The following is a 24620-nucleotide window of genomic DNA, read 5'->3' on the forward strand; positions in this document are numbered from 1 at the left end:
GCCATTGAAGATGGAATGACAGCACGACAAGAAGTGAGCGGAAGTCGCTGAGGTGACGACAAGTGCGAGAGGAAACGCAAGTGGACAGAAAGCAGGGAGGGAGGGAGGGAAGGAAGGAGGGAGGGAGGGAGGGAGGGAGGGAGGGAGGGAGGGAGGGAGGGAAGGAAGGAAGGAAGGAAGGAAGGAAGGAAGGAAGGAAGGAAGGAAGGAAGGAAGGAAGGAAGGAAGGAAGGAAGGAAGGAAGGAAGGAAGCAAAGGCAAACGCAAACGAGGCCTCCTCATATTGATTTCGATCTGGTCTGAATGCGGCATTTGCAGTTTAGCCTTTTGTTAGTTTTGTCCGTTGGCATTTAGCTTCTCATCAGGAGACTGCCGGACAGCGATGGCTTTGTCACTTGGAAAACATATTGGAACGTGGCCCCTTGAGGACTGGAGGTGTGCCACCGGTGTGTTCGGCCATCCGCGGACCATGGGCGCGGCGGCGGCGGGGGCGGGGCAATGACATACCAGCTCTGCCGAACCCCTGAAGCCGACTCACCGAACCCCTAGGGTTCGATGGAACCCAGGTTTAGAACCACTGATCTAGACGCCAACATATTTTCGAAAGGTACCGCATGTTGTGTTTCCTTCTTTTTTTTTATCTGGAGTATTATCCCTTCGGTGACTAGAGAAGATCATCAACAAGTCAAATGAGACGTAATATTATTTTGTAAAGATAATTGAATGCGTGCTTTGAGTTATTTGACGGTTTCCAGGTGAATTAGGTAGTGGGTAACAGCAGATGGGCCGGCCATTCGTTTCAGAAGTTGTGGTCAAACGACATGATGTGGGGTGGGTGCAGTACAACATGTTTCCCGCAGAGGGCGCTAATGCTCTATAGTTGAGTATTCTGTTACTGTTTCGGTTCTTTCATAGTTTGTGATATTCGATGTTAAGTCAAGTCTTAAAAATAACAGAGTGTATCATTAAAGCTGTCAAGGATATTCTTTAACAAAAAGAACATTTGGCCCATAAACTGAGTCTTAGACTTTGAAACCTTGGTTGAGGTTTGATTGATTGATTGATTGATTGATTGATTGATTGATTGATTGATTGATTGATTGATTAATATCTTTATTTCGAACATCCAAAACAAAAAAGAAAAAACAAAACAAAACAAACAACACTCTAAAGTGTAAAGAGGTGCTCATTGCATGTCACTTCTAATGGCACACAGTGCCTGCCACCAGGGGGAAGGTGAGCACATGCAAACGTCCAATTACCAAAAAGAGGAAAATGAAGGTGACTACTGTTAATCTTCTGGTGAGCTTCTGGGGAAGGTGAGCACATGCAAACGTCTAATTACCAAAAAGAGGAAAATGAAGGCGACTACTGTTAATCTTCTGGATTATAAACTGTTTTTGTTGTTCAACTCTTTATTTTTTTGTAGTTTCTCATTACCCCCAGTTGGTGTTTGGAGTTTTTCCATGCCCTCCTGGAAGTTTAAAATCAGGGGATGTTTGAGAATATTTGTTATTTTTCACACATGTCCTGAGTGTCACCGAAATGTTGAACAGAGGCTTTGATGTATCCAAGACAAGTTCCTTGTTTGGCACGCTCAAACATGGCGAGTAAAAATTCTATCATCTTGAATCTTAATGGACTCACTTTATTGCTCGCTAGCTAGCTAGCTAGCTATCGTCGAACAATATCAACAAAGGTGGCTTGTCAGCGAGCCCGCCCACAAGTCCCACTCAGCTGTCGATCAAACGTTAATGAGGAAAAAGCGTTCGACCTCCATGTTGTTTCGTATGTTTCCCACGCAAAAGCTGATGTCCAAACTACAAGAGTTGAGGCTCCACGTCGGCTGCTGCTCGTCTATCTGAACATCTAGATGCCTACATATTTTCGAAAGGTACTGCATGTTGTGTTTCCGTCTTTTTTTATATGGAGTATGATCCCTTCGGTGACTTGAGAAGATCATCAACAAGTCAAATGAGACGTAATATTATTTTGTAAAGATAATTGAATGAGTGCTTTGAGTTATTTGACGGTTTCCAGGTGAATTAGGTCGTGGGTAACAGCAGACGGGCCATTCATTAGCTTCAGAAGTTGCGGTCAAAAGACATTATGTGGGATGCGTGCAGTACAACGTGTTTCCCGCAGAGGGCGCTAATGCTCTATAGTTGAGTATTCTGTTACTGTTTCGGTCCTTTCATAGTTTGTGATATTCGATGTTAAATAAAGTGTTGAAAATAGGAGTGTATCATTAAAGCTGCCAAGAAAATAGTTTACTAAAAAGAACATTTGGCACCTAGAACGAGTCTTTTGATTTTGAGGACTTTGAAACCTTAGTTTAGGTGGTCATTGCATGTCACTTCTAATGCCTGCCACCAGGGGGAAGGGGAGCGCATGCAAACGTCTGACATTACTCACTGGGCCAAAAATGAAGTGCCACTGTGCTACTGCACAACTTCAACATCAAACACCTCTAGACGTGTTTTTAATGACATTTATGCAAACCAGGTTCGTCAGAAATATACATTTGATTTGTACTCAACTAACTTGGTTTGCATCAATGTCATTGAAAAACACATCCAAAAGTGTGTGATGATGTGATGCAGTTGCTGGCACTTAGTTTTTGTCTCGGTGAGAGTTGTAAGCTGTTTCAATGTGCTCACCTTCCCCCTAGTGAGTGGCACTCGAGTCATCAGAAGTAAGTGACATCTCACCTGAGCTCATCAAACACTTAAGCTGCTTCCATGCAAGTCCTGTCAATGCCAATGTTTGAGTGCAACTATATTAGTCTCGCACAAACATTGACTGCTCAAATGTTTTCAAACTCCTTTTCTGTCATAAATTAATCAACTGGAATGCAAGTCTTAGTCATTGTACTAAGTTCATCTTGTTTTTCCTTTTTTTAATCACTTCACTGGTTTCTTTTATATCAAACAAATTGTTTTAGGTTCATTACCTGACATGTTTTGGCGCTTTCTTCCGCCATGTCAGGTAATGAACCCAAAACAATTTGTTTGATATAAAAGAAACCAGTGAAGTGTGCAAGTCTTCGTGTTTTGATGAGCAAATTTGCTTCACTCATTGGAAAATGTACAGACTTGGTGGTTGCTGCAGTGGCACTGAGGTTTTCAAAGGCAGTTTTCAGTCTTGAGGTGAGCGTTGTCCTTGTGTCACTGCCATGGACATGGGTTTTTGACTGTTACGCTCCATCTCACATGACTCAAAGTGACAGGAGTCCTGTGAAATGGAGAGTAACAGTCAAAAACCCATGTCCATGGCAGGGACACAAGGACAACGCTCACCTCAAGACTGAAAACTGCCTTGAAAAACCTAAGTGTCACTTTCCCCGCCTCCTACGACGACCTAAATTCAGTCTGACCAATCACAGCTCAGCATAAATTTGCATAACCACGCCCACTTTTCAGCAGCCAATCAAAAAGCTGCATTTGCAAGTCTGGCCAATCAGATTGCTTCAAATTAATGAGACCACGCCCATTTTATATTCCACCAATCGCGTTGCCTCTCATTTGCATAACCACGCCCACTTTTCAACCAATCTCTGACCTTCATTATCATTGCTCCACCCACTTTCTGAGCCCTCAGCGAATCATGAAGCAGTATTCCAGCTTTGACCCGCCTTATTTAAAAAAAAATATGGGGGGAAAAAATTCAGGCAAAAAATTCTGGAAAAAAAAAAAATCCGGAAAAAAAAATCTGAAAATAATTTTAGGTTTTTTTTTAAATTAAGATGTTGTTAAAGTTGAGAATAAAGAGTTAAGAGTTTAAGTGTTCTTTGTAATCAAACTTTATTTCTTTTGCAGAGTAAACATTCAATCAGAAAACAGAAGTTGCATGGTTGTCTGCTCGGTGCCAAGTGGGGAAGTGGTCGGCCAGCGGGACGAGCGGCGAAGTGGTCGGCCAGCGGGACGAGCGGCGAAGTGGTCGGCCAGCGGGACGAGCGGCGAAGTGGTCGGCCAGCGGGACGAGCGGCGAAGTGGTCGGCCAGCGGGACGAGCGGCGAAGTGGTCGGCCAGCGGGACGAGCGGCGAAGTGGTCGGCCAGCGGGACGAGCGGCGAAGTGGTCGGCCAGCGGGACGAGGAGTCTGCGCCTGGAGGTAAGACAAAAAGAAACCTGTAAGCCTAAAGTAAAGTCAACGTTTAGTGCAGGAAAAAAGTTTAACATGAAACTTACCAGTGGGAAAGATTTGTTGTTGATGGCATCAAGTATTGAGAGCTGCATGACCAGAAAGCTGCTCTTGTTCCTTGCGACCTGCCAGGAAAAAAAAAAAAAAAAAAAAAATTGGAACCAAGTTGTCATGAGGACTGTGCAGTGATGAGCATATTACCTTAAGTGCAAATATTGTCCATTTCTCAGGTTGATTTGGAGGCAACAAAAATGGATGTGTTGCCAGCATGCTGCTGTGCTCTGATCCTTGGCCACCGCTGGCTGCAAGCAGGTACTTGGTCGTGCACCACCCTGGACACAAAACAATCAATCCAATTTTGGAACATGGTGGCTGAAATGAAATGTACTTTCCTTCTCTTGCCAGCAGAGGGCTCTCCAGGCAGCCCCACCCAAAAGATGTCGACTTGAAGCTTTTAGCAAGTAGCATACCAGGAATGTCTCATTTCACCTGCAACAACCACAGGGGGGAAATCCAAGGCCAGAAAGTGACTCGCCTGCTACAGTTTGGCTTGAGCCACAGGTGCTTCTACGCCACTGGCAGGTGAATGAGCTCACAGAATGGAGGCAAACTGGCAGGTTTTTCACTTTCTGGACCAGGATTTGCCACTTCTGCCTGGAAAGAAAAGGAACATTGACTCCATTTAGGGTTACCATTTTTATTTTTAACTGTAGACAGGAACCTTCCGATGAGAAACATCAGGCCTAGCTCTTGAAATGTTGCAGATCCTCTCCTGGACTGACACCTGCACACAAATGCGGAAACAGTCAAGCAAGTTGATTTGCAACACTGAAACAGGAAACAGCCTTGAAACCTCTTTGGCATGGTTTTGGAGACTTTCTTGGCCCAGCAGATCTTTGCGGCACTCTTACTGGAAGCTGCACTGCATTGAGACAAAGAAAAAGCAGGTTAGTGTTCTTACCATTGCCAGCCACATTTGCAACGTTTAGTCACCTGCCAGGACTGGAAGATCATGACTCCTTGTTTCCAGCACCACCTGAAACAACAAACTGGTCAAGCACTTTGATTTGTCAAATTTGTCATTGCAATCGTTTCAAACCTGGCGCTTTGACTTCAATCCATGCAGCGGACTGGTACCACGTCCTTTGGCTCCACCTGGTGGACAAAACGGGAAGAGAATGCACACGCGGAAATCAATTGGTCAAACAATGTATGTTCATGTATGAGGGTACATGTGGTTCACCAGTGAAGAACGCAGGCAGGAACAGCTCTGAGAGACAGTCTCTCCAACCGCAGTTCGTTGGCCTGAAAGACAAGGTAACGTTGTAACCCACAGTCTTGTTACATTTTTAGTCATATGAGCTTGTTTGATAGCAAGAGTAGACTTGCAAACGTCTCATGAAGTCGGGGCTCTCAGGACTGCAAGCCGGCCGGCCATTTTGAAACCTGCAGACAAAAAAAACAAGAAAAAGGTAAGTACTTTAGTCAATTGTCCTTCAAATAAAAACGGCTTTTTTGCCTTTTTGCAGTCAATCTGGGTCTTTTGTCGCAGATGCAGACCTGTGGACAGAAATGGACAGTTAGATGCAGTTGATTAAATCCACATTATTCGAACAGAAAGTAGGTTACTTGAGGCTCGTTTTGAAGAGTCGCACCTGTAGACAGATTAGACAATTTGATTAGATTCTGTTGTGAATTTCTGCAAACGTTTTGTCTTACCTTGGGCACTAAAACGGCGTTTGGTGCAATTTAAGGTCGGAGAGGTTTTCTGCCAACGCTCGCTTGTTAGCTTGCACGGTAGCAAGGTGTAAGCACGTCCAAAGTGCAAGTTGACGCTGAAAGAGAGCAAAAGCAGTTAGATTTAAAAGGTTAACGAAGAGTGAAGACTTACCTTTGAAACGCAGCATGTTGTGTAAAAGCGCGCTGCGCAGTGCAGTGCAGTGCAGTGCAGCCGGTGGAGCAGCACGACGTGACGCTGGCAGAAATGAGCAAGAGAACGATTGACGCATTTGTGACGTCTTATATAGTCATTTTGTGATGACGTCATTAACAAGCAAAAGGGGGGAAAAAATAAAATAGAAGCCCTATGCGGAAGCAAGGGAAAATGGCAAAGTGTAACGCTTTGGTAGGGTCGGGCCTCGAACCGCGGTTCTACAGCATCGGAGGCAAGGGCGGTAACCATTCAACCAGACCTTGCGTGGAAACGTCACCAGGTTTGTTCGTATTCATAGTATGACTATCCAAACATTGACGTAAAAAGTCCAAAGTGACACCTAAGTACAAAGAAGCGAGGAAGCACAATTGTGCCTGAGGTGGCCGAATGGGTAAAGATTTTACTTTGAGTTCAGGAGACTCGGGTTCGAATCTTGGGTAACGCTCTGATCAATGTGTAAATATTGGACGCAGCTGGTCTCGAACTCTGGTCGGCTGAGTACCAGGCCAAGTGTTATACCATTCGGCCACATTGCCATGAAATTTTCGAAGTTTTATTATGTATTTAACGTCTATGGCACTACTGATCTACAAATATAGAACAACTGCCGTACTATTGTAAGATACACAGCGGGTCTGATGGCTCAAACACTTACCTTTGGTTCCGGCGATTCGAGTTCGAATCTTGGCCATCGCTCGCTTTAATTTGATAATGCTGGGCAGAGCCGGTCTCGAACCCTGGTCGACTGAGTACCAGGTCAAGTGTTATACCATTCGGCCACATTGCCATGAAATTTTCGAATTTTTATTGTGTATTTAACGTCTTTGGCACTACTGGTCTACAAATACACAACAACTGCCACGTTGGTGTAAGGTACACAGATGGTTCGGTGGTTCGAACTTTTGCCTTTAGTTCCGGCGATGCGGGTTCGAATCTTGATCATCGCTCTCTATAACTTGAAAATGTTTGCCATAGCCGGTCTCGAACCCTGGTCGACCGAGTACCAGGCCAAGTGTTATACCATTCGGCCAAACTGCCATGAAAATTTCCCAAAATATTTATGTATTTAACGAGAATAGGTCGACTGATCTACAAGTACAGAAAATCGCTAGCCTCTCTCTAAGATCCCATGATGGTCTTGTGGTTAAAGCTTTTGCCTTGAGTTCAGGAGAACCGAGTTCGAATCTCACACATGGCTTTGTGTAAGTCTATACACATAATATATTACAGAGCAGGACTCTTTGCCTCGTATTCTGTCGAGTCTTGCACATTATTCCGTATAATTTCCAAATGTTACACGGAGCGGGACTCGAACCTCCCCTCTCCTGTACTCCAGACCAATATTATTCCATTCGGCCATTTTGGCACAAAAATTTCGAATTTCTTTTGGGTGGTCATTCAAAGCACCTAAAGGTATATGACTGAATTGTATTTCCATGCAGCCCTTCAATGAAAAAAGAAACAAATGCAATCGGGGAAAGTGCTTGGTATCCCTTATCAAGTGCTCAACTGAGACCGCTCATGTCCCTCCTGGACTTTGTGACTACTATTAGTGGCTAGATTTGAGGAGAAGGGCGTGACTTATTTGCTTTCGATTACAGAGAAACCTGGTAGTATGGATTAGGTTATTAGGTGCACTTGAAAATGGCGGTGTACCTAATGGAGTGTCCGTGTGATTCCCTCATTAAGTGCACCTGCGTGAAAACTTTTAGCTCTTGCAGAACATGAAAGGAGCTAAAAGTTTTCACGCAGGTGCGCTTAACGAGGGTCACTTGGAAAACATGTTGGAACGTGGCCCCGAGGACTGGAGCTTGACACCTGTGACCTTTGACCATGATATTTCCCTAATAAAGTGGCCTGTTATTAGGTGCACTTGAAAATGGCGGTGTACCTAATGGAGTGTCCGCGTAATTCCCTCGTTAAGTGCAGCTGCGGGAAAACTTTTAGCTTCTGCAGAACGTGAAAGTGACCAAAAACTTTTCCCGCAGGTGCGCTTAACGAGGGTCACTTGGAAAACATGTTGGAACGCGGCCCCGAGGACTAGAGCTTGACACCTGTGACCTTTGACCATGATATTTCCCTAATAAAGTGGCCTGTTATTAGGTGCACTTGAAAATGGCGGTGTACCTAATGGAGTGTCCGCGTAATTCCCTCGTTAAGTGCAGCTGCGGGAAAACTTTTAGCTTCTGCAGAACGTGAAAGTGACCAAAAACTTTTCCCGCAGGTGCGCTTAACGAGGGTCACTTGGAAAACATGTTGGAACGCGGCCCCGAGGACTAGAGCTTGACACCTGTGACATTTGACCATGATATGTCCCTAATAAAGTGGCCTGTTATTAGGTGCACTTGAAAATGGCGGTGTACCTAATGGAGTGTCCGTGTAATTCCCTCGTTAAGTGCAGCTGCGGGAAAACTTTTAGCTCCTGCAGAACGTGAAAGTGACCAAAAACATTTCACGCAGGTGCGCTTAACGAGGGTCACTTGGAAAACTTGTTGGAACGCGGCCCCGAAGACGAGAGCTTGACACCTGTGACCTTTGACCATGATATGTCCCTAATAAAGTGGCCTGTTATTAGGTCCACTTGAAAATGGCGGTGTACCTAATGGAGTGTCCGTGTGATTCCCTCGTTAAATGCAGCTGCGGGAAAACTTTTAGCTCCTTTTATGTTCTGCAGGAGCTAAAAGTTTTCCCGCAGGTGCGCTTAACGAGGGTCGCTTGGAAAACATATTGGAACGCAGCCCCGAGGACTAGAGCTTGACACCTGTGACCTTTGACCATGCTATTTCCCTAATAAAGAGGCCTGTTATTAGGTCCACTTGAATCAGAAGGTGGGGGTGAGGGCGGGTGTGGCACGTTTCACTTTCAGTTAAGCTTTGGCCATGATTTTTCCCTAATAAAGTGGTCTGTCATTAGGTACACCTCACTGCCACTTCAATAGGTGCACTACACAAGGATATAAAACCAAAAAAGAATAAATATATAAATAAGAACGTGTCATCACAAGATCCAGGAGGGCCATGAGCGGACTCAGTTAAGCACTTGATAAGGGATACCAAACTCTTTCCCATGTGTTATTTTTGAGGCAGTCCAACAAAATCCCGGACGATTTTTGAAATTCCCGCCCGGTCGGTCGCCCTCGCTAACAGGAAATGTGAATATGTCGATCCTCTTGGGCTTGTCAAGTCACATTGTGCAGGAGAAAAGGCTTTTATAAAATAAAACTTTATTTGTCTTTATCAAAAGTGACAAGAACATCATCACAACGGCATTGGAAAAGGACCATTATAAAAAAAATATGAAAAGGTATTGCACTTGAGTCAGCTCCCAAACTTTGAAGGACGTGTGACCAAATTCTTTTGTAAACATTTTGCACATCAGACACAGAATGCGCTCATCGCAATAAAAGTCTTCTCAGAATAATCATGTTTAGCTTTCAGCAAATGTCAAAATAGGCGACTTTAAACTTGCTCTGCGTGCTTTTAGAAAACACGTACACATTCTTGTTTTCCAGCACACGCGTGATTTCCCATCCAAATGAGGGGAGGGACGGACGCTTGTGAGCTGGGGGACAGGAGAGATCAGAGCAGAGCAGATCAGATCAGAGCAGATCAGATCAGATCAGATCAGAGCAGATCAGATCAGAGCAGAGCAGAGCAGAGCAGAGCAGAGCAGAGCAGAGCAGAGCAGAGCAGAGGGCGTCTTGGCGGTCTCGGGTGGTGCTTTTGCAAATGTGTCCAAAGAGCTTGCAAGAAGAAGGCGGCAAGTGGGCGGCGTCACATAGGACCATCTACTACCAATCTACCTCTTCAGCGTGACAGACACGTGTCGAGGCTGCCGGGCTCCACCGGCGCCGGATACGGGTCCACCTGATGGGAGGGACATACTCGTGTTAGTAACACGCACGCACGCACGGCATGAATGGTCATGGACATGAGCGGTTGAGCAATCGGCACGCTGTACAAAAAGTTGAGCATGCCATCAATGGTTTTGGGCGCACGCAGGAAGCGCGTCCGTCCGTCCGTCCGTCCGTCCGTCCGTCCGTCCATCCGTGTTCACCTCGGCGTAGAGCGGAGGCGGGAGGTATCGGAACTCCGCGATGTACGTAAGCAGCGCAGCACTGGCGTGTTGCTCCTGCTCCTGCTCCTGCTCCTGCTGGTGGACGGCGTGCAGGAAGTGACGGCGGTGTGACTCTGGAATGGCCAGCTCGCCGTAGCCGGGGGGAGCTAAAAAAACGCTCCAGTCATTTGAGATGAAAACACGTGATCCGATTTCTTTTCCATCAGATATGGCGTCGGCAACTTACTCTCTGGGTGCTCTGCCACGCCCATCCAGCTGGAGGCGCTACCATGACTGCTGATGCTGGACGTGCGGGAGGCAGCGGTGTCTAACGGGATGGTCCCGATTACCAACGGTAACGAGAGTGACAAGTTGAGACCGCCCGGAATGTCCACATAGACCTAAAGGAAAGGAAAATAGACGTATGGCTGAAATGTTTTAGGCCTGTGACTTTGGTTGTGCACTTGTTTTTGCTTTTCAATTGGCATTTGCCTCATCCAAATACATTGTTTTTTTGCTAAGGAGGAGCCGCAGCTGGAGGAGCAGGAGGCGGGGCCAACTACAGCTTTGCACAACCACGAGGGTGCACTCCTTCCAGGTAAAGTACGCCGTTTTAGGAGAAAGCTTGGCTTAGCAGCGCTGGAGTTTGTTTGTTTGTGTATTGATTGACTTTTTTTTTTTTTTTTTTTGGGACGCTGTCTCAAATTGCAAAGGGCGGGCGGGTCCACCAACAAACAAAATGTTGCTTGCCGGAAGCGCTCACCACGAGGGCGTACTCCACGCGTATGATGGGGCAGTCCAGGATGGACGGCGACACAGGCGGGATCTTGAGCATCCTTCCCTCCCAGCTTTGACTCTTGCCCTGCGCCAGGGCTTCCCCCTGCAGGTCGGACACCAGCTGCTGGATCTCTTTGCCTTTGCCTTTGGCGAAGAAGGTCTGCGTCTGGTACAGCGCCGCTTTGGGCACCACCACTCGGGTGGAGCAGTTCTCCACCTCAGCAAAGATCTGGATGGAGTCGCCTGGGGAGAGAGGCAGGCAAGAGAGGCTGTCGGGAGACCGGGCCGAGTCCGAGCAGGGGATGGGGAGACGCCACGGAGGGGACGCGCCGGCTGAAGACAGCAAGGACGTGACGATGGAGGGAGGGAGGGAGGGAGGGAGGGAGGGAGGGAGGGAGGGAGGGAGGGAGGGAGGGAGGGAGGGAGGGAGGGAGGGAGGGAGGGAGTCCAGCACTACCTGGCGTGTAGCCCTTGCGAGCCACTTTGACGCTGAGTGAGATGGGACCTGACGCGCAGAACCAGCAGCACAAAGTCTTCTCCTTGCTGCCAGCCTGAGGAGCCTGGACACACAACCCAGACGCACTTGAACGGCCACCCCATCAAGGCCCGGCCCGTGCCTTGAGGGGGGGGGGGGTGTCCTACCAGCAGCAGGGGCGTGTTGATGTCGATGTGCTCAAAGACCACAAACTCCTTCTTGACCTTGACGGGTAGCATCCACGGTCGCTGTAGCTCCGCCTTCACCCAGTACCTGACGCTGCCGTGTTTGCCCTCAAACGACGTCGCCAGCGCCCTGCGTGAGAGAGTGAGAGAGTGAGAGAGTGAGAGAGTGAGTGAGTGAGTGAGTGAGTGAGTGAGTGAGTGAGTGAGTGAGTGAGTGAGTGAGTGAGTGAGTGAGTGAGTGAGTGAGTGAGCGAGCGCAACGTCAGCGATCAAGCAAGGCAAACTGGCCTTTAAGACGGGCAAGGGCGGCGTTATTTTCCGAGCGGGTTGTGAGCTGCGAGCGCGCGCAGGGGGACTAGATATGCGTCAAGTCAATTCACGGCAATGGTCGAAAAGCAATCGAATCTTTTTGGGGGAAATTCACTGTTCCCCATCATTTGATGGAGACAAGTATTTACTTCTGTTTGGTATTGTTTGTGGTTCTGAAGCGGGCTCCGACATTCTTGCGCAAAAGTCCGTTACTCGAGGCGGCGTGACTCACATCTGCGGCAGCTGGAAGCTGAAGGCAAACTCGTGCACGCCGCCGCCGCGCAGCACGGTGACGCCGCCTCGGTTCGCCGCGTCGCCATCTGCGAGCAGAAAAGCAAAAGGTAACTGGCGTTTTGTCCGGATGGGACTTTGATGTACGCCGGCCGTCCCTCCTTCGCTCGCTCGCTCGCTCGCTCGCTCCCTGCCTCCCTCCCTGCCTCCTCTTTGGGCCCGTTAAATGGCAAGCTGGTATTTGCTTTTGCCTTTGCTTTGGACAGTGAGCAAATGCGCAGGAATGTGAAAGCGTCCTGGGTGGAAAAGGCTCCCAACGGGTGCAATCCGTGCATGTGCCGAGACAAGCACGCCCGACTGCATTCGCCCGTGGGCCCTTGGAGCCGCGTGGACGATCCGCACATGGACAGCCAAGGCACAATCCAGACTTGACAGCTTAACAGGCCGATTTGAGACCGCGTCGTCGGTTGGAAGTGGCTTTGCCGGCCGGGCTGGCAACTTGGCTCAAAGCCCAACTTGGTCATTTTGAAACGTGAACCAGGCTGCCTGGTTCGAATCCATGACGGCTTGTCAAATTCAATTTGGCAAACGCATCGAAGCCTTGACTCTTTGGCTGGGACCGAGTGAACTTGAAGCCCTCAATGTGACTTCTGCGCTATCCCCGAGACAACTGTAAACCTGAATGGAAAGCAATTGCAGCCATTTGTTTCCATGTGCTTCCTGTAGCGTGCACGCGCCGAGATGAAGTGGAAGAAGTCTCCGTGGTGTCAAGCTGGCTTGCGCTCGAGCGGCCCAGTCTGCAGCAGACCAGTTTGAACCAGCCCGAGCAGCCTCTCTCTCGCCGAGCGACCGAGCCCTGCCCTGCCCTGCCCTGCCCTGCCCTGCCCGCAGCACCAGCAGCTCGCCCCGCCATTGGGGCCTGGCTGGCGGATCTCGCTCCTGATTGGTGCCGAGTGGTCCCAGGCCCCGCCCACCTCCCCGACGGCACGTCAAGTGGAAGGGGGAGACCCTCGCGTGAACTCTTCAATCGCCGCCCACCCAAGAGTCAGACAAGGACGTCCGCTGATGATGTGAAAGAAGCTCAAAAGAAAAAAAGGAACGAATTGACGACTTCAATAAACGCAGTCCAAGTTTCTAACTCAATGCAGGGAACGTGCTGCTGATTGCTAATGTTTCAAGAGTGGACGTTCTTCTCCAAAGCTCAACAAGCACACATTTCTTTCGGTGGAGGAAGCAAGCCACCATTTCGCTTGGCCACGAACGAAGCCCCAAACCTAAATCAAGCGATTAACAATCGTCACATTCCCGATTTCAAACGCTCATCTTGGCATTTTAGGCAGCGCGCACTGACGCCCTCCCGCTCGCCGTAGCGTAATTGATCAGGTTTGAACCGCTTGGAGCAGACAAAAAACAGTTGCCCGCTCCTGCTCCTGCTCCTGCTCCTGCTGTTGTCATCACTTGCCGTGTTTGAGTAACGTTTGCGCGCGCCAAAAGTTGTCGTGGTGTCGTGCACGACGTGCTTCGGTTGCCAACATTTTGAAGTGACGATGAGGCGGTCACGTGAGGGAGGAGGCGGTTGTTGCTTTGGCGTTTGTTTGCTACCGCCAAGCGCGGTGACGATGATGACGGCGACGACGATACGATAATGATGATGCGCTCGCCTCGCCTCGCCTCGCCTCACCTCGCTCCTCGCCTCGCTCCTCGCCTCACCTCGCTCCTCGCCGATGAGGGTGTCCCGGTGGTGCAGGTACTCCACCTCCTCGTTGTAGTTCTGGGTGTAGGCCGTGTTGGCTCCGGCGTTGCGGGATTCGGTCCAGCGGACCTTGGCCACGCCGCGCGCTGTCACGTCTAGGCTGCGGACGCGCACGTCCCCGGTCACCTCCACCAGTACGCGGCCGGACACCAGCTCCCCGCCGGAGAACACCGGCCGGTTGCTCTCGTTCAGAGTGTCGAAGCACACGGCCACCGCCCGAACTTTGCCCAGAACCATGACGGCAAGCTAAAGTCCCCCGTGGAAGAGCGTCCGCGTCCGGGCATTCAAGAGCCGAGCTGAGCTGAGCCAAGCTCAGTGGCCGAGTGGCCCCTTCGCCTCCCGGTGACCCGCACGGAGCTCGGCCGCCGTCACTGCTGGCTCATCGGGTTCAGGTTCGCGCGAGTGCTGCCGTGTGCAGCGTGCGCGGTGGCAGGCACGCTCGTCTTAAAGGACTCCGTGTGCAAAAACAACCTCACGGGCGCACGCGCGCCCGCCTAGCAGGACGTCTGCGACGCTTGGGCGATCAGCCGTCATCAGAAAACAGCTGCACTGTGACGTCACTCGACACACATTACTTTGGTCATTCGCGTGCAAAAAAACCGGAAGTGAAGCTTAGATTTTGCTAAGCACACGTTTGGTGGTCAAAATATTAGGGACAGCAAAAATCAGCACCAGTGCTAGCTTTAAATGTTTGTGTGTGTGTGTATGCCTATGTATATATTGCTATTTATATACAGAAGTGTGTGTGTATGCCTATGTATATATTGCTATTTATATACATAAACATGTATATGTACCCGATGCATCATATTTTTTTACGATGTGCGCGTCCCAACATGCGCTTAATACAAAAAATAAAATGTCCATCCATCCATCCATCCATCCATCCATCCATCCATCCATCCATCCATCCATCCATCCATCCATCCATCCATCCATCCATCCATCCTCGTATATAAATACAGTTAAACATCAACATACCTTTCTTTATGTGTTATTTTTGTTTTCACACGGGTTTTAGTTTTGTCAATTTCACTCCTTGGCGTTATGACGTGTTCAACGCCGTTTGTTGCGTCCTGCTGCCATCTGCTGGACATTTCTTGCATCTGCAGGTGTGGCTGGCCCACTGGATGGAGTCTTTGGGCTCCTGCGGGGCTTCTTCAAGATTTCTTCTCAAGCCATCCGCTGCCGGATCGTCGATGGGCTACACGATGTGGTGCGGGGCACGTTTTTTTTTGTTTTGTTTTTTTTGCTGACGTCATCGTATGGATTGAATCTTCATCTGTCACTGGGGCCGGAAAACGGCCTGGAGGGAAGTAGCACTCGGTACCTACTGCCGGCTTACAAAGGGGCGTGTATTTCGTTTGGCACGTTCCCAATCGTGATTATGCTTGAGGCACACGTGACTTGTCCAAATGCTTAGCTTGCAAACAGTTGGCCAATCGCCATAACAATCCATCAATCTTGTGCATGGGGAGAAAAATAGGCGTTAACATTTCGTGGGAGAAAAACAAAAGAGGCACATTGTCATGTTTTAAAACAAAAGAGGCACATTGTCACGTGTTGTCGACACTCTTGCGTTGCGGTAGGATTTTTGCATGCGTGTGTGTGTGTGTGTGTGTGTGTGTGTGTGTGTGTGTGTGTGTGTGCGTGCGTGTGTTGAGTGAGGTCTAGCCTTAGGCATAGTCCTTGAGTAGCTGTCCTGCGATGACCAGCCTCTGGATCTCGCTGGTGCCCTCATAGATCTCGGTAATCCGAGCGTCGCGGTAGTGGCGCTCGGCGGGCATGTCCGTCACATAGCCCATCCCGCCCAGGACCTGGATGGCCTAACGGCCGACACAAGAAACGTAAAAGCGGTTGGCTGGAAACAATTGGGCCAGACACAACGGCCAACAAGTGAAAAGCATATTTTTTCGTTGACCAAACGGAAAAAGAGAGCTTGCGTCGCTCCGCCGAGCCCTTCGTTGAGCCGCCTCACCTGATGGGAGCAGAAGGTGGCGGCCTCGGAGGCGGCCAGTTTGGCCATGGCGGCTTCCTGCGGACGTACGCCGATGGTGAGAGGCCTCGCTGCAGCAAGTTGCGACGAGGACCGACGCCTACCTTGGTGAAAGGTCGCCCGGCGTCGCGCAGGAGGGCCGCTTTCCACGTCAGCAGGCGAGCGCTCTCCATGGCCAGCGCCATGTCGGCCAGCTTGAACTAGGCCGCAAACAAAGGGAGCTGAGCCAGGCCAACGCAAGACAATCCGCTCAGCCGGCCAACGGATGGCCGCTGGGGCCCCCGGAACCAGGCAAAAGAATGTGCGTGCGTGCATGCGTGCGTGCGCACCTGTATAGCCTGCAGCCTCCCGATGGGGGCGCCAAAGGCGAAGCGCTTGTGCGCGTAACCGGCGGCGCAGTCCAGCGAGGCCTGAGCGATGCCCAGCGCCTGAGCGGCGATGCCGATGCGCCCGCTGTCCAGAGTTTGCTGCAAAGGCCAGTCGGGTAAGCCGGCGGGCACAGACGGATCGAGTCAAAAAAGAGCTCAGTCCGGGTGGCGTGTTTGCAGTGCTACAGGAGTTAGCCGACAACTAAATCCAACCCGGTTTTCTCGCTCCTGCCGTTGTCGGCTGGCGGAGTTGGTCCGGAAGCCGACGTGAACGTTTGCTGCGTTTGCCGCCAGGCAGCCGACCGGTCGGTCCGACTTGCTCGCCGTACCTCGAGACAAAACCCGACGGACGGGCGGAGGGACGGGCGGACGGACGGACGGGCGGACGGACGGGCGGACGGACGGGCGGACGGACGGACGGACGGACGGAGCGCGCTCGGGCCTGTATCTGGCAGAAGCCCTAAGCCACGTATTTGATGGATGGCGGCACCTGCGCGCGCAAACTGTGAACCCCATTCACGGAAACATTTTGACGGCGGGCGATCCGCTTACCATGGCTATCTTGAATCCGGCGCCGCGGGGGCCCAGCATGTTGGCCGACGGGATCCTGCAGTCCTCCAGAATGATGTTGGCGGTGGACGACGCCTTGATGCCCAGCTTGTCCTCCTTTTTGCCCAGCGACAGGCCCGGGTGGGGCACAGGCACCAGGAAGGCACTGATGCCCTACGCAAACAGGGCGTTAGCGATGCCCGCATCGCCCGCCCGACCGACCGACGTCCGGAAACTCTTGCCTTGTGCTTCAGCTTTCTGTCGGTGGTGGCAAAGACGATGGCGGCGGCGGCGTCCCAGCTGTTGGTGATCCACGCTTTGGTGCCGTTCAGAACCCAATGGTCGCCGTCTCGATGCGCCAGCGTCGCCGCGGCGCCCGCGTCGCTGCCGTTGCCTGAGAAACGGCCAGTGGCAGGAAATCAAGACGTGGGCTGGCCGGCGGCTCGCTTACCTGGCTCGCTGAGGGCGAAGCAGCCCACCCGATGGCCATCGGTGAAAGGAGTGATCCACTTCTGCTTCTGCTCCTCAGAACCAAACTTCAGGATCGGGCCCAAGTAGAGAGACTGACACAGGGGCGGGCCACCACGACACGCACGAGTCAGGACGGGTGGGTGGGTGGCTGGAGACAAAGCTCCCGCCGAGTCCCGCGGCAACTCGTCACGTGACGCGCTGCTCGTGACAGACCCACGACAAGAGCGCCGCAGACTCGGCGGTTGCGTCCGGCCGGCCGGCCGGCGCTAAGGCGGGAAGCGTCTCACGTTGTTGACGGAGACGACCACGCCGGTGCTGGCGCAGCCGCGGCTGATTTCCTCCGTGGCCACGCTGTACGCCAGGTAGTCCATGCCGGCGCCGCCCAGCTGCTCGGGGACCTCCATGGCCATCACGCCCATGGCGCCCAGCTCCAGAATCTGAGCGAGCGGAACACACCGGGCAGCTTTGACGAGGTCAGCTCGGCCGGCCAGCTGGCGGGCCACCCGCATACCTGCCGCGCCGGGTACGTTTGCTCTTTGTCCAGCCGGGCGGCGATGGGCATCAGTTCCCGCTCGGCAAAGTCGCGGCACGTCCGCCGCAGCATGTCATGGGTTTCCGGAAGCTCCGCCAGCTGAGATAGGCCGCGCCATCCGCGCAGGCCGACGGCTACAAGGAAGGCCATACCCATCCAAAGTTATCATTTACAAGACTTCTGCTGGGACGCCAATTCCTTCCCAGACACAGACATAGTGACGACAACAAGGTTGGTTGGCATCATTTGAAGGCCTCAGGCACTTTTACGCGTAGAGAAACGCGCAGTGAGTGAGTAACAGTGAGTGAGTGAGTGAGTGAGTGAGTGAGTGAGTGAGTGAGTGAGTGAGTGAGTGAGTGAGTGAGTGAGAGAGAGAGAGAGAGAGAGAGAGAGAGTGTCAACGGAACGTAGCAAGAACTTTCCTCTCTCATTTGCTCATGCACCTGAAATGGTGTCCATTAGCTTCACGCTAACTCGATGAAAGGGTCAAGAAAGGTCAGACGTACATATTCACGCCACGTCGATTGGTTGAAATATGTGGCTGCACCAAAGCAGTCGGTGCTTTAAACAAGGGACGGACAGTGGCAAAGAAGGTTGTCCTTTGCTTTTTATTCTGCCTGCCACGACTTTTTTGTTGTTGTTGTTGGTGGTGGTGGTGGTGGTTTTAATCGCTGCAATGACCTAACTTGAGTTGGGCGAGCGAGCGAGCGAGCGAGCGAGCGAAGGGACATCGGAGGCTTAGCACCCCGGCCACGAGTTTTCCATCCGGAATGGGGAGCGGCATGGCGTCGAAGAAGTGAAATGGCTCACCTTGGGTCGCTCTGCAGAGAAGGGCCGCCGCCATGTTTGCTCGGACGCCGTGCTGCGTTCACGGAGAGTCGGGATCGAGATGCACGCTTTACGAAACGCAACTCCTCAGCGAATGCGTCCAATGTACGACGTGATTTGCTCAGGGAAGGCTTACTTTGGTGTACATAAGCTTCTTTTCTACTTTAAGTATTTTCATTGGGTCAAGGTTGACCAAACCTTGGGAACGTAAAGGCAGCAGTGACCGACTTTTCACCCCAGAAGTGACGCTTTTTTACGCGCAGAATTATCAAGTGCAAATAATTAACATTGGAAACAAAAACACATGTATAAAAACACACACAAAGAAACGAATATACTTTAAAGTACAAGAGCAAGTTCAAATTCAAGGATGTCGTGGAAGAGGAAAATGAGTGCAAGTTAAAGTGTGTGCGTGTGTGCGTGTGTGTCTGGGCTCAATCCCGTAATACAAGCATTTGTGTATAGCAAGGCTTGATCCTTGTTGACATTATTTTGGGATGATTGTTGACATGTTTTTTTTTGTGATCTGTGAATAAACCGTTTCCCAATAGAATTCGGGTCCTCCCACTTGAATAGTCACGCAGTCAAAGGGTGCAAGAAGTGCAAATCTGCAACATGTGTGCTCACATTCAAAGACAACCTCGGTTCTCTGTTTCCGTTTTACGATGAATTGGCTAAGACGGTATGCATGTATGACAGATATTTGAAAACGATATTTATCTTGAATTATTTTGAAGTTGTTTATTTGGGTCTATGGATTGATCTATCATCGACTGATTTGTCTTTTTCTTTCATGCTTTCTTTCATCGACTGATTTGTCTTTTTCTTTCATGCTTTCTTTCTTGACTTCACCCTAACCCGTCCGTCCGTCCGTCCGTCCGTCCGTCCGTCCGTCCGTCCGTCCATCCATCCGTCCATCCATCCATCCATCCATCCATCCATCCATCCATCCATCCATCCATCCATCCATCCATCCATCCATCGTCCTCTCAAATGATGACAAAGGTGTTTTGTCATGGACGTCGAGAAAATACCCGCGAGAATTTGGTCGGCCCACTTTTTGTCAAAGGCACTTTGTTTCTTCGTCGGTCGAAGAGCTCACGACGAACGGCGCGGAAATCGATCGGCGAGCGCCAGCATCAGGGCAACTCGTTGGCGGCTTGCAATGAATTCCTTCTGGAACTTGCCTTCCTTTGTCGCGTCATCGTCGTCGTGCTCACAGAGGCTGGGGGCTCGCCACAAAGCCGCGGCGGAGCGCGTCCAATGGGGAAAGGCCAAATGTGCAGAAGGCTCGTCAACTTTCAAAGCGCCTTTGTGGCCTTTGACGCTCGAAACTATACATGCTCGAGACCTGCTCTCTCGTCTTCACATTCGCCGAAGCTATTGAAGAGAGGAAGCGACGATCCAGCCAGCCAGCCAGCCAGCCAGCCAGCCAGCCAGCCAGCCAGCCAGCCAGCCAGCCAGCCAGCCAGCCAGCCTTCCATCCAGCCAGCCACCAGATGGACACGTTCCTGCTCCGGCTCCGTTTCCGCCTCCTCCTGCTGCTCCTGCTGCTGCCCCCGGTGGCGCCAGGTGACGCGCGCGAGCCGTGCGACTTTATTTGTCTGATTTGGACGGCTAGTGTTTTGTCTGATGATGATTGAGTTGGCCTCCAAACGCGCTGCTTTGGTGGCCGCCTGAACGCTTGTGCTTTTCCAGATGACTGTCCTGAATGCACTGGCGACCAGGGCGAAGAAAAGCCCTGCAAGTGCAAGCTTGGCAGCACCCTCACGATGAAAGCCGCCACAGCTCAGTCTGTCCAGTGGACGGACCCGAACGGCGACAACATTTCTAGTGGCGGCAGGTACACTGTGGATGCCACCGAGAAAACCCTGAAGCTCGAATCAGTGGAAGGCAGCGATGCCGACAATGTCTACACGGCCTCCTACACAGATTCTGGTGACAAAACCCAGAAGTTCAAAGTCAAACCTTTGGGTGAGTTTGATGCTGGCCGGCTGGCTGGCTGGCTGGCCGCCAAGCTTTTTGCGAGAAAGCCAAAGAAAATGTGGAAAGATGATCTGATGCTTAGGGAGGGATGGGGGCTCGAGGAAAACCAAAGGTGGTGACCAACGGGAGTGGCTTTGCGTGCGTGTCGTCGCCCCAGCATGCCAGCCCGACGAGTCAGTACTTTTTGCTCAGCCAGCCCGACCCGTGTGTGTAACTTGTGTGCCGTCTCTGCTTTTCTGCTTCTGACAGTCGTGTGCGAAACCGACAACGAGGTGTGCAACGCAGCGGTGGGCCAAAACGTCCGATTGAAGGCTGGCAACAGTGCCCACACATGGTACTTTGGAACCAATCCGAAAGCAACAACAGCGGGCGACTTGGACATCCTCAACTTGGCTCCGAATGACTTTGGGACGTACGAGGCCAAAGAGAACGCTGATGGCGCCGCTAAGAAGACCATCCCCCTTGCTCTTACCGGTAGGTTGCATGTCGCCGAGCAGTCTTGCGCTGCTGCCTAACCCTAACTGGAACGCTGTGCTGCGCCGTGCCCGGCCAGTGAAGAAAGTTACCACCACCTTGAAGCCTGGCCGCCAGACTACAAGGTCCCCCGCCTTGAAGGCTGGCCGCCAGGTTGAGGTCAAAGCCAGCAGCGGCCTAGCCAAGATGGGCACCAAATGGAGCCTGGAGTGCGTGGTCACCCAGAACGGCACCGTCATCACCGACGTCACCGTCTTCACCTGGCTCAAGGACGGCATTAACATGATGGGCAAAACCGCCGCCACCGTCGACTTTGCGGCCCTCAAGGCCACGGACGCGGGCACATACGTGTGCGAGGCCGGCAAGGACCAGTCCGCCGGCTACGACTTGAAGTTTAGTGAGTCACTCAGTCAGGGAGGGAGGGAGGAGTGGCGGCGCGGCCTGGCCTGGCCTGGCCTGGCCTGGCCTGGCCTGGCCTCCGGCTGACCATGTTTCTTTTCCCCAAGATGGCAGCGGTGCCGTGGCGCCGTCCTTCTTGCTGCTGACGCTGAGCCTGCTGCTTGGCCTCCTGTGCTACTAGATCTTCGGCCGCCAGGTGGGCTCGGCGCACCTGCTCGCCTGCTCCTCGCTGACGGAGCGTGGTTCTTTTTGTCTGTGCACGCAGGTCCGTCCGTCCGTCCGTCCCCGGCCGGGAGACCGACGCCAGCTCGCTCGGGGGGCCTGCTGCCGCCGCCGCCGCCGCCGCCGCCACCCGAATAAAGCAGACAACTTTGCATGCTTCAAGTTGAACTAAAAATAAGAGTTTGAAATCGATTAGAATAGGAATAAGCAATGCGTAACGATTTCTTTGATGTGGCGCTTGAATTTGTTTTGCTCCGTGGCGCTGCATTTCTTTCTCGTTTCTTCTGCTTCAGCAACAAATAAAAATGCATTCAATGCGTGCACGTGCGTGTGCTTCCTACTTAGGCCTTCACAGCGTTTTCGGTACTTGGTGGTGTGCTATTACTGCCTAGGCTATCGGCCATTGCATCATGTGTACCTATCTGTTGACACGCACACAAGACAAAGGCAACACTTACAACTTGGGCTCACGTTTAGTTTGGTCTGGCTCCATTTGGTTTGGTTCGAATAAGTACCTTCATGAGCGGCCGGCAGGCGGCGCCAGAGTGCAGCAGCGGTAGCCGCAGCCGATGACGTCACTCCGTCAGTCTAGGCTGGTGATGCTGAGCACGCACACCGGAAGCCATGTTGTGATGATGTTGGGAGGACTTGTTGACCACGACAAGCAGAGGAAGATGATGATGAAGAAAACGATGGTCACAAGATGGCGCCAATAAGGATTTGCTCGTGTGGTTTCCGACCTGCGCGTGCGAATTCGTTCGAGTGACACAACAGAAGGACGTCGACGAAAGACAACCAAGGTATGCAGGTGGCGGGCCCGTGCGCGCGCTCGCGCATCGACCACGAATACGGGCACACAACTCCGCGCGGCTGAGCTGGAGCTCCAGGGGGGGGGGCTTCCAGCGCCACCAGCCATGCCCAGGAAGGGTTCCAGGAGGTCGGCTACACATTTTTACCGGTTCATGGAGCTTCCAACGGACCTCCAGCTGGAGCTCCGGGGGGCTGGCTTCCAGCGCCACGCACGCACGCACGCACGCACGCGCTTGGCTGAGTCTGAGTATGTCTGACGTGAGGCCGTGTGCGTGTGCTCAGACGGGATGGCGTTCATGTGCGGCTTCTCGCGCTCGCGCAGCAGCTCGCCCGCTCGTCAGGACTCCCGCGAGCGCGTCACCGTGTCGGAGCTGGAGCGACTTTTGAGCAGCGGCAAGACGGCCTGCAACCACGCCGATCAAGTCTGGCCCGGACTCTACATCGGCGACCAGTCAGTTCGCACACACGCGCGCGAGCGAGCGATGCTTCGACCACAACTTATTTGATCAATTTGAGCTCTAGGTGGGTTCTTTTGAAGGCCGTCTGATAGGGTGATGTCAGAATTAAGCTCCGAATTTGCATTTTGAACAATGATTGAATTGTGCTCGCGATTTGATTGGTGGAAAAGAATTTGCGCAAATCAACTTTCATTTGTTGTCAAATGGCTGAAACACATTGAAATGGATAGTGAGCCATGCCAATGTGCTGCTGCAAACATTTCTAATCGTTTCAGTCATTCCAAACTTCTTTGAAGCAGCCTTTGTTTGCTCCCCCTCCAAATGATCATGTGCCTGCCTGCCTGCCTGCCTGCCTGCCTGCGTGGCTGTTCAGAAACGTGGCGTCGGACCGTGGCGAGCTGGCGCGCTTGGGCATCACTCACATCGTCAACTGCGCGCAGAGCCGATGGCGCAACGGTGGCGGCGGCGGCTACGCCGGCATGAAGGTGACGTACCTCGGCATCGAGGCGCACGACTCGCCCGCCTTCGACATGAGCAAAAACTTTTACCCCGCCGCCGACTTCATACACAAAGCGCTCTCTGGAGGAGGTGAGTTAGGCTTGGCGCTGGTCTACGTTTGTGGCCAAACATGTGGAGGGAGGGAGCTTCTGTCTCTTTGCCACAAGTGACACTTGCTGTGGCACACAGGACAGGTTCTGGTCCACTGCGCGGTAGGCCTGAGCCGCTCGGCCACGCTGGTCCTGGCCTACCTGATGATCCGGCAGAACTTAACCCTGGTCGAGGCCATCAAGACCGTCAAGGACCACCGCGGGGTCACGCCCAACCGAGGCTTCCTGCGCCAACTCAGCGGCCTGGACGGCATCCTGCGCGAGAGTCGGCGCACCACCGCAGCCGCCGCCACGCCGAGCAGCTCGTGCTAACGGCTAACGTCACACAATGTGCGGAGAAGCCGCCGACGTCGCCGTCGGAACAAAACTGCCTCCACGATGACGGGCTGCCGAGGACTCGCTCAGAAAATGGACCGAGCCGGAGCGTTTCGTCAAATGCTCGTTCTCATGACCGCCTCCGTCCGGCGTTTGTTAGCAAATGCTAACGGCAAAGGTGTTTTTGTTTTTTGCCCACGCTGAACGTTTTGGGGAAAGAACGCAAACAATGTTCTTGTATTCTTCTTCTTCTTCTTCTTCTTCATCAGAGGCATTTTTCTTCCTCCGTCTGATTTGTTTCTTTGCCTTCGAAGCACTGAGCCCTCCCTGGCTTTTTGTGAACGATTGTCTGAGCCACGGCCACCACAACAAAGTCAAATCGTCGAAATCATATATCAAGATCAATACAAAATCAACCCACGCCGCACTAAAGAATTCATAAAAAAGAGAATCTCTGTTGTCGCTGTCGTGCCTCCCTTGTCTCCTTCACAAATTAGGGTTCCAAACTTGGGTTAGGGTTTGAAAGTTGCCTTTTAAACTCGGGACTGGGGTTCCCATTGGGCTTCTGTGCTTTGGGGTTCAAGCTCCATGTCAGGATTCAAAGTTGGCTTCCAATGAGGGTTTCACAATCGGTTTCCACGCTAGCCCGAGGGTGGGCAAGTTTGGTCCTGCTTCTTTTCCGGGGCCTCCCTGCCGCGCCGCGCCGCGCCGCGCCGCGTTCACTCGACAAGTCGGTGACCGTA

General features: G+C 51.9%; 5 protein-coding genes and 1 long non-coding RNA gene across 21 annotated transcripts; 3 read left to right on the forward strand and 3 right to left on the reverse strand.

Annotated features, from left to right (window-relative positions):
- The first annotated feature begins 165 nt into the window (after window positions 1–165).
- Window positions 166–11262, forward strand: LOC148389221 (uncharacterized). Of its 3 annotated transcripts, XR_015861592.1 has the most exons (7): window positions 166–607; window positions 1217–1894; window positions 3819–4112; window positions 4373–4454; window positions 4548–6355; window positions 10359–10729; window positions 10845–11262. It is a non-coding gene; the product is annotated as an uncharacterized LOC148389221 (long non-coding RNA). The 3 variants fall into 3 exon arrangements; XR_015861589.1 differs by having other exon boundaries at window positions 166–1894; XR_015861591.1 differs by having other exon boundaries at window positions 166–1894; window positions 4551–6355.
- LOC148389222 (uncharacterized) lies at window positions 3785–6183 on the reverse strand. Of its 10 annotated transcripts, none has more exons than XR_015861583.1 (14): window positions 6034–6183; window positions 5862–5977; window positions 5772–5797; window positions 5662–5702; window positions 5532–5588; window positions 5386–5447; window positions 5242–5297; window positions 5136–5178; window positions 4996–5064; window positions 4864–4926; window positions 4678–4792; window positions 4344–4474; window positions 4190–4267; window positions 3785–4106 (listed from the first exon to the last, which is right to left on the reverse strand). XR_015861583.1 is itself a non-coding variant. In XM_088391434.1 (13 exons), exons 8-13 carry the CDS (start codon window positions 5154–5156, stop codon window positions 3828–3830), a joined length of 723 nt encoding a protein of 240 aa, XP_088247560.1. In that variant the 5' UTR covers window positions 5157–5178; window positions 5242–5297; window positions 5386–5447; window positions 5532–5588; window positions 5662–5702; window positions 5772–5797; window positions 5862–5977; window positions 6034–6183; the 3' UTR covers window positions 3785–3827. The 10 variants fall into 10 exon arrangements, 2 of the variants coding, with proteins under 2 accessions (XP_088247560.1, XP_088247561.1); XR_015861582.1 differs by having other exon boundaries at window positions 4678–4796; XR_015861581.1 differs by lacking the exon at window positions 4678–4792 and having other exon boundaries at window positions 4835–4926.
- LOC148389223 (arrestin domain-containing protein 3-like) lies at window positions 9282–14684 on the reverse strand. 3 transcript variants are annotated; one of them, XM_088391431.1, is made up of 8 exons: window positions 13819–14684; window positions 12110–12197; window positions 11551–11698; window positions 11366–11468; window positions 10895–11151; window positions 10379–10532; window positions 10132–10298; window positions 9282–9941 (listed from the first exon to the last, which is right to left on the reverse strand). In XM_088391431.1, the coding sequence occupies exons 1-8, from the start codon at window positions 14096–14098 to the stop codon at window positions 9882–9884; spliced, it is 1257 nt and encodes a 418-aa protein (XP_088247557.1). In that variant the 5' UTR covers window positions 14099–14684; the 3' UTR covers window positions 9282–9881. The 3 variants fall into 3 exon arrangements, with proteins under 3 accessions (XP_088247557.1, XP_088247556.1, XP_088247558.1); XM_088391430.1 differs by having other exon boundaries at window positions 10052–10298; XM_088391432.1 differs by lacking the exon at window positions 13819–14684 and adding an exon at window positions 12787–13759 and having other exon boundaries at window positions 10052–10298.
- A 149-nt stretch (window positions 14685–14833) lies between these two features.
- acads (acyl-CoA dehydrogenase short chain) lies at window positions 14834–18754 on the reverse strand. The gene is made up of 10 exons (XM_088391433.1): window positions 18588–18754; window positions 17757–17911; window positions 17533–17682; window positions 17226–17337; window positions 17017–17168; window positions 16778–16948; window positions 16187–16324; window positions 15962–16057; window positions 15840–15896; window positions 14834–15687 (listed from the first exon to the last, which is right to left on the reverse strand). The coding sequence occupies exons 1-10, from the start codon at window positions 18619–18621 to the stop codon at window positions 15538–15540; spliced, it is 1215 nt and encodes a 404-aa protein (XP_088247559.1). The 5' UTR covers window positions 18622–18754; the 3' UTR covers window positions 14834–15537.
- Window positions 18755–19747: 993 nt separating this feature from the next.
- On the forward strand, window positions 19748–22009 carry LOC148389225 (uncharacterized). Of its 2 annotated transcripts, XM_088391428.1 has the most exons (7): window positions 19991–20009; window positions 20042–20177; window positions 20304–20579; window positions 20841–21065; window positions 21145–21462; window positions 21572–21660; window positions 21730–22009. In XM_088391428.1, exons 2-6 carry the CDS (start codon window positions 20105–20107, stop codon window positions 21643–21645), a joined length of 966 nt encoding a protein of 321 aa, XP_088247554.1. In that variant the 5' UTR covers window positions 19991–20009; window positions 20042–20104; the 3' UTR covers window positions 21646–21660; window positions 21730–22009. The 2 variants fall into 2 exon arrangements, with proteins under 2 accessions (XP_088247555.1, XP_088247554.1); XM_088391429.1 differs by having other exon boundaries at window positions 19748–20177.
- Window positions 22010–22260: 251 nt separating this feature from the next.
- On the forward strand, window positions 22261–24340 carry dusp26 (dual specificity phosphatase 26). Of its 2 annotated transcripts, XM_088392366.1 has the most exons (4): window positions 22261–22486; window positions 22779–22947; window positions 23328–23542; window positions 23642–24340. In XM_088392366.1, exons 2-4 carry the CDS (start codon window positions 22784–22786, stop codon window positions 23872–23874), a joined length of 612 nt encoding a protein of 203 aa, XP_088248492.1. In that variant the 5' UTR covers window positions 22261–22486; window positions 22779–22783; the 3' UTR covers window positions 23875–24340. The 2 variants fall into 2 exon arrangements, with proteins under 2 accessions (XP_088248492.1, XP_088248491.1); XM_088392365.1 differs by having other exon boundaries at window positions 22261–22947.
- The last annotated feature ends 280 nt before the right edge of the window (window positions 24341–24620 follow it).

This window comes from Syngnathus floridae, chromosome 12 (genome assembly GCF_059516105.1).
Source record: "Syngnathus floridae isolate MCC-2025c chromosome 12, RoL_Sflo_1.0, whole genome shotgun sequence".
NCBI lineage: Eukaryota > Metazoa > Chordata > Actinopteri > Syngnathiformes > Syngnathidae > Syngnathus > Syngnathus floridae.

Excerpts from the sequence above, each read along its gene's own strand:
- LOC148389223 (XM_088391430.1), bottom strand. The coding sequence starts at position 14,098 with ATGGTTCTGGGCAAAGTTCGGGCGGTGGCCGTGTGCTTCGACACTCTG. Across the intron at positions 11,699-12,109 it reads AGCTTCCAGCTGCCGCAGAT|GGCGCTGGCGACGTCGTTTG; the intron begins GTGAGTCACGCC and ends TCTCTCACGCAG. Across the intron at positions 11,469-11,550 it reads TCAACACGCCCCTGCTGCTG|GCTCCTCAGGCTGGCAGCAA; the intron begins GTAGGACACCCC and ends TTGTGTGTCCAG.
- LOC148389222 (XM_088391434.1), bottom strand. The coding sequence starts at position 5,156 with ATGATCTTCCAGTCCTGGCAGGTGACTAAACGTTGCAAATGTGGCTGG. Across the intron at positions 4,797-4,863 it reads CTGATGTTTCTCATCGGAAG|GCAGAAGTGGCAAATCCTGG; the intron begins GTTCCTGTCTAC and ends TTTTCTTTCCAG. Across the intron at positions 4,268-4,343 it reads GGACAATATTTGCACTTAAG|GTCGCAAGGAACAAGAGCAG; the intron begins GTAATATGCTCA and ends TTTTCCTGGCAG.
- acads (XM_088391433.1), bottom strand. The coding sequence starts at position 18,621 with ATGGCGGCGGCCCTTCTCTGCAGAGCGACCCAAG. Across the intron at positions 17,169-17,225 it reads CTTCGCCCTCAGCGAGCCAG|GCAACGGCAGCGACGCGGGC; the intron begins GTAAGCGAGCCG and ends GCCGTTTCTCAG. Across the intron at positions 15,897-15,961 it reads CCGGGCGACCTTTCACCAAG|GAAGCCGCCATGGCCAAACT; the intron begins GTAGGCGTCGGT and ends GTACGTCCGCAG.
- LOC148389225 (XM_088391429.1), top strand. The coding sequence starts at position 19,946 with ATGCTCGAGACCTGCTCTCTCGTCTTCACATTCGCCGAAGCTATTGAA. Across the intron at positions 21,066-21,144 it reads CATCCCCCTTGCTCTTACCG|TGAAGAAAGTTACCACCACC; the intron begins GTAGGTTGCATG and ends GTGCCCGGCCAG. Across the intron at positions 21,463-21,571 it reads CGGCTACGACTTGAAGTTTA|ATGGCAGCGGTGCCGTGGCG; the intron begins GTGAGTCACTCA and ends CTTTTCCCCAAG.
- dusp26 (XM_088392365.1), top strand. The coding sequence starts at position 22,784 with ATGGCGTTCATGTGCGGCTTCTCGCGCTCGCGCAGCAGCTCGCCCGCT. Across the intron at positions 22,948-23,327 it reads GGACTCTACATCGGCGACCA|AAACGTGGCGTCGGACCGTG; the intron begins GTCAGTTCGCAC and ends GTGGCTGTTCAG. Across the intron at positions 23,543-23,641 it reads CAAAGCGCTCTCTGGAGGAG|GACAGGTTCTGGTCCACTGC; the intron begins GTGAGTTAGGCT and ends TGTGGCACACAG.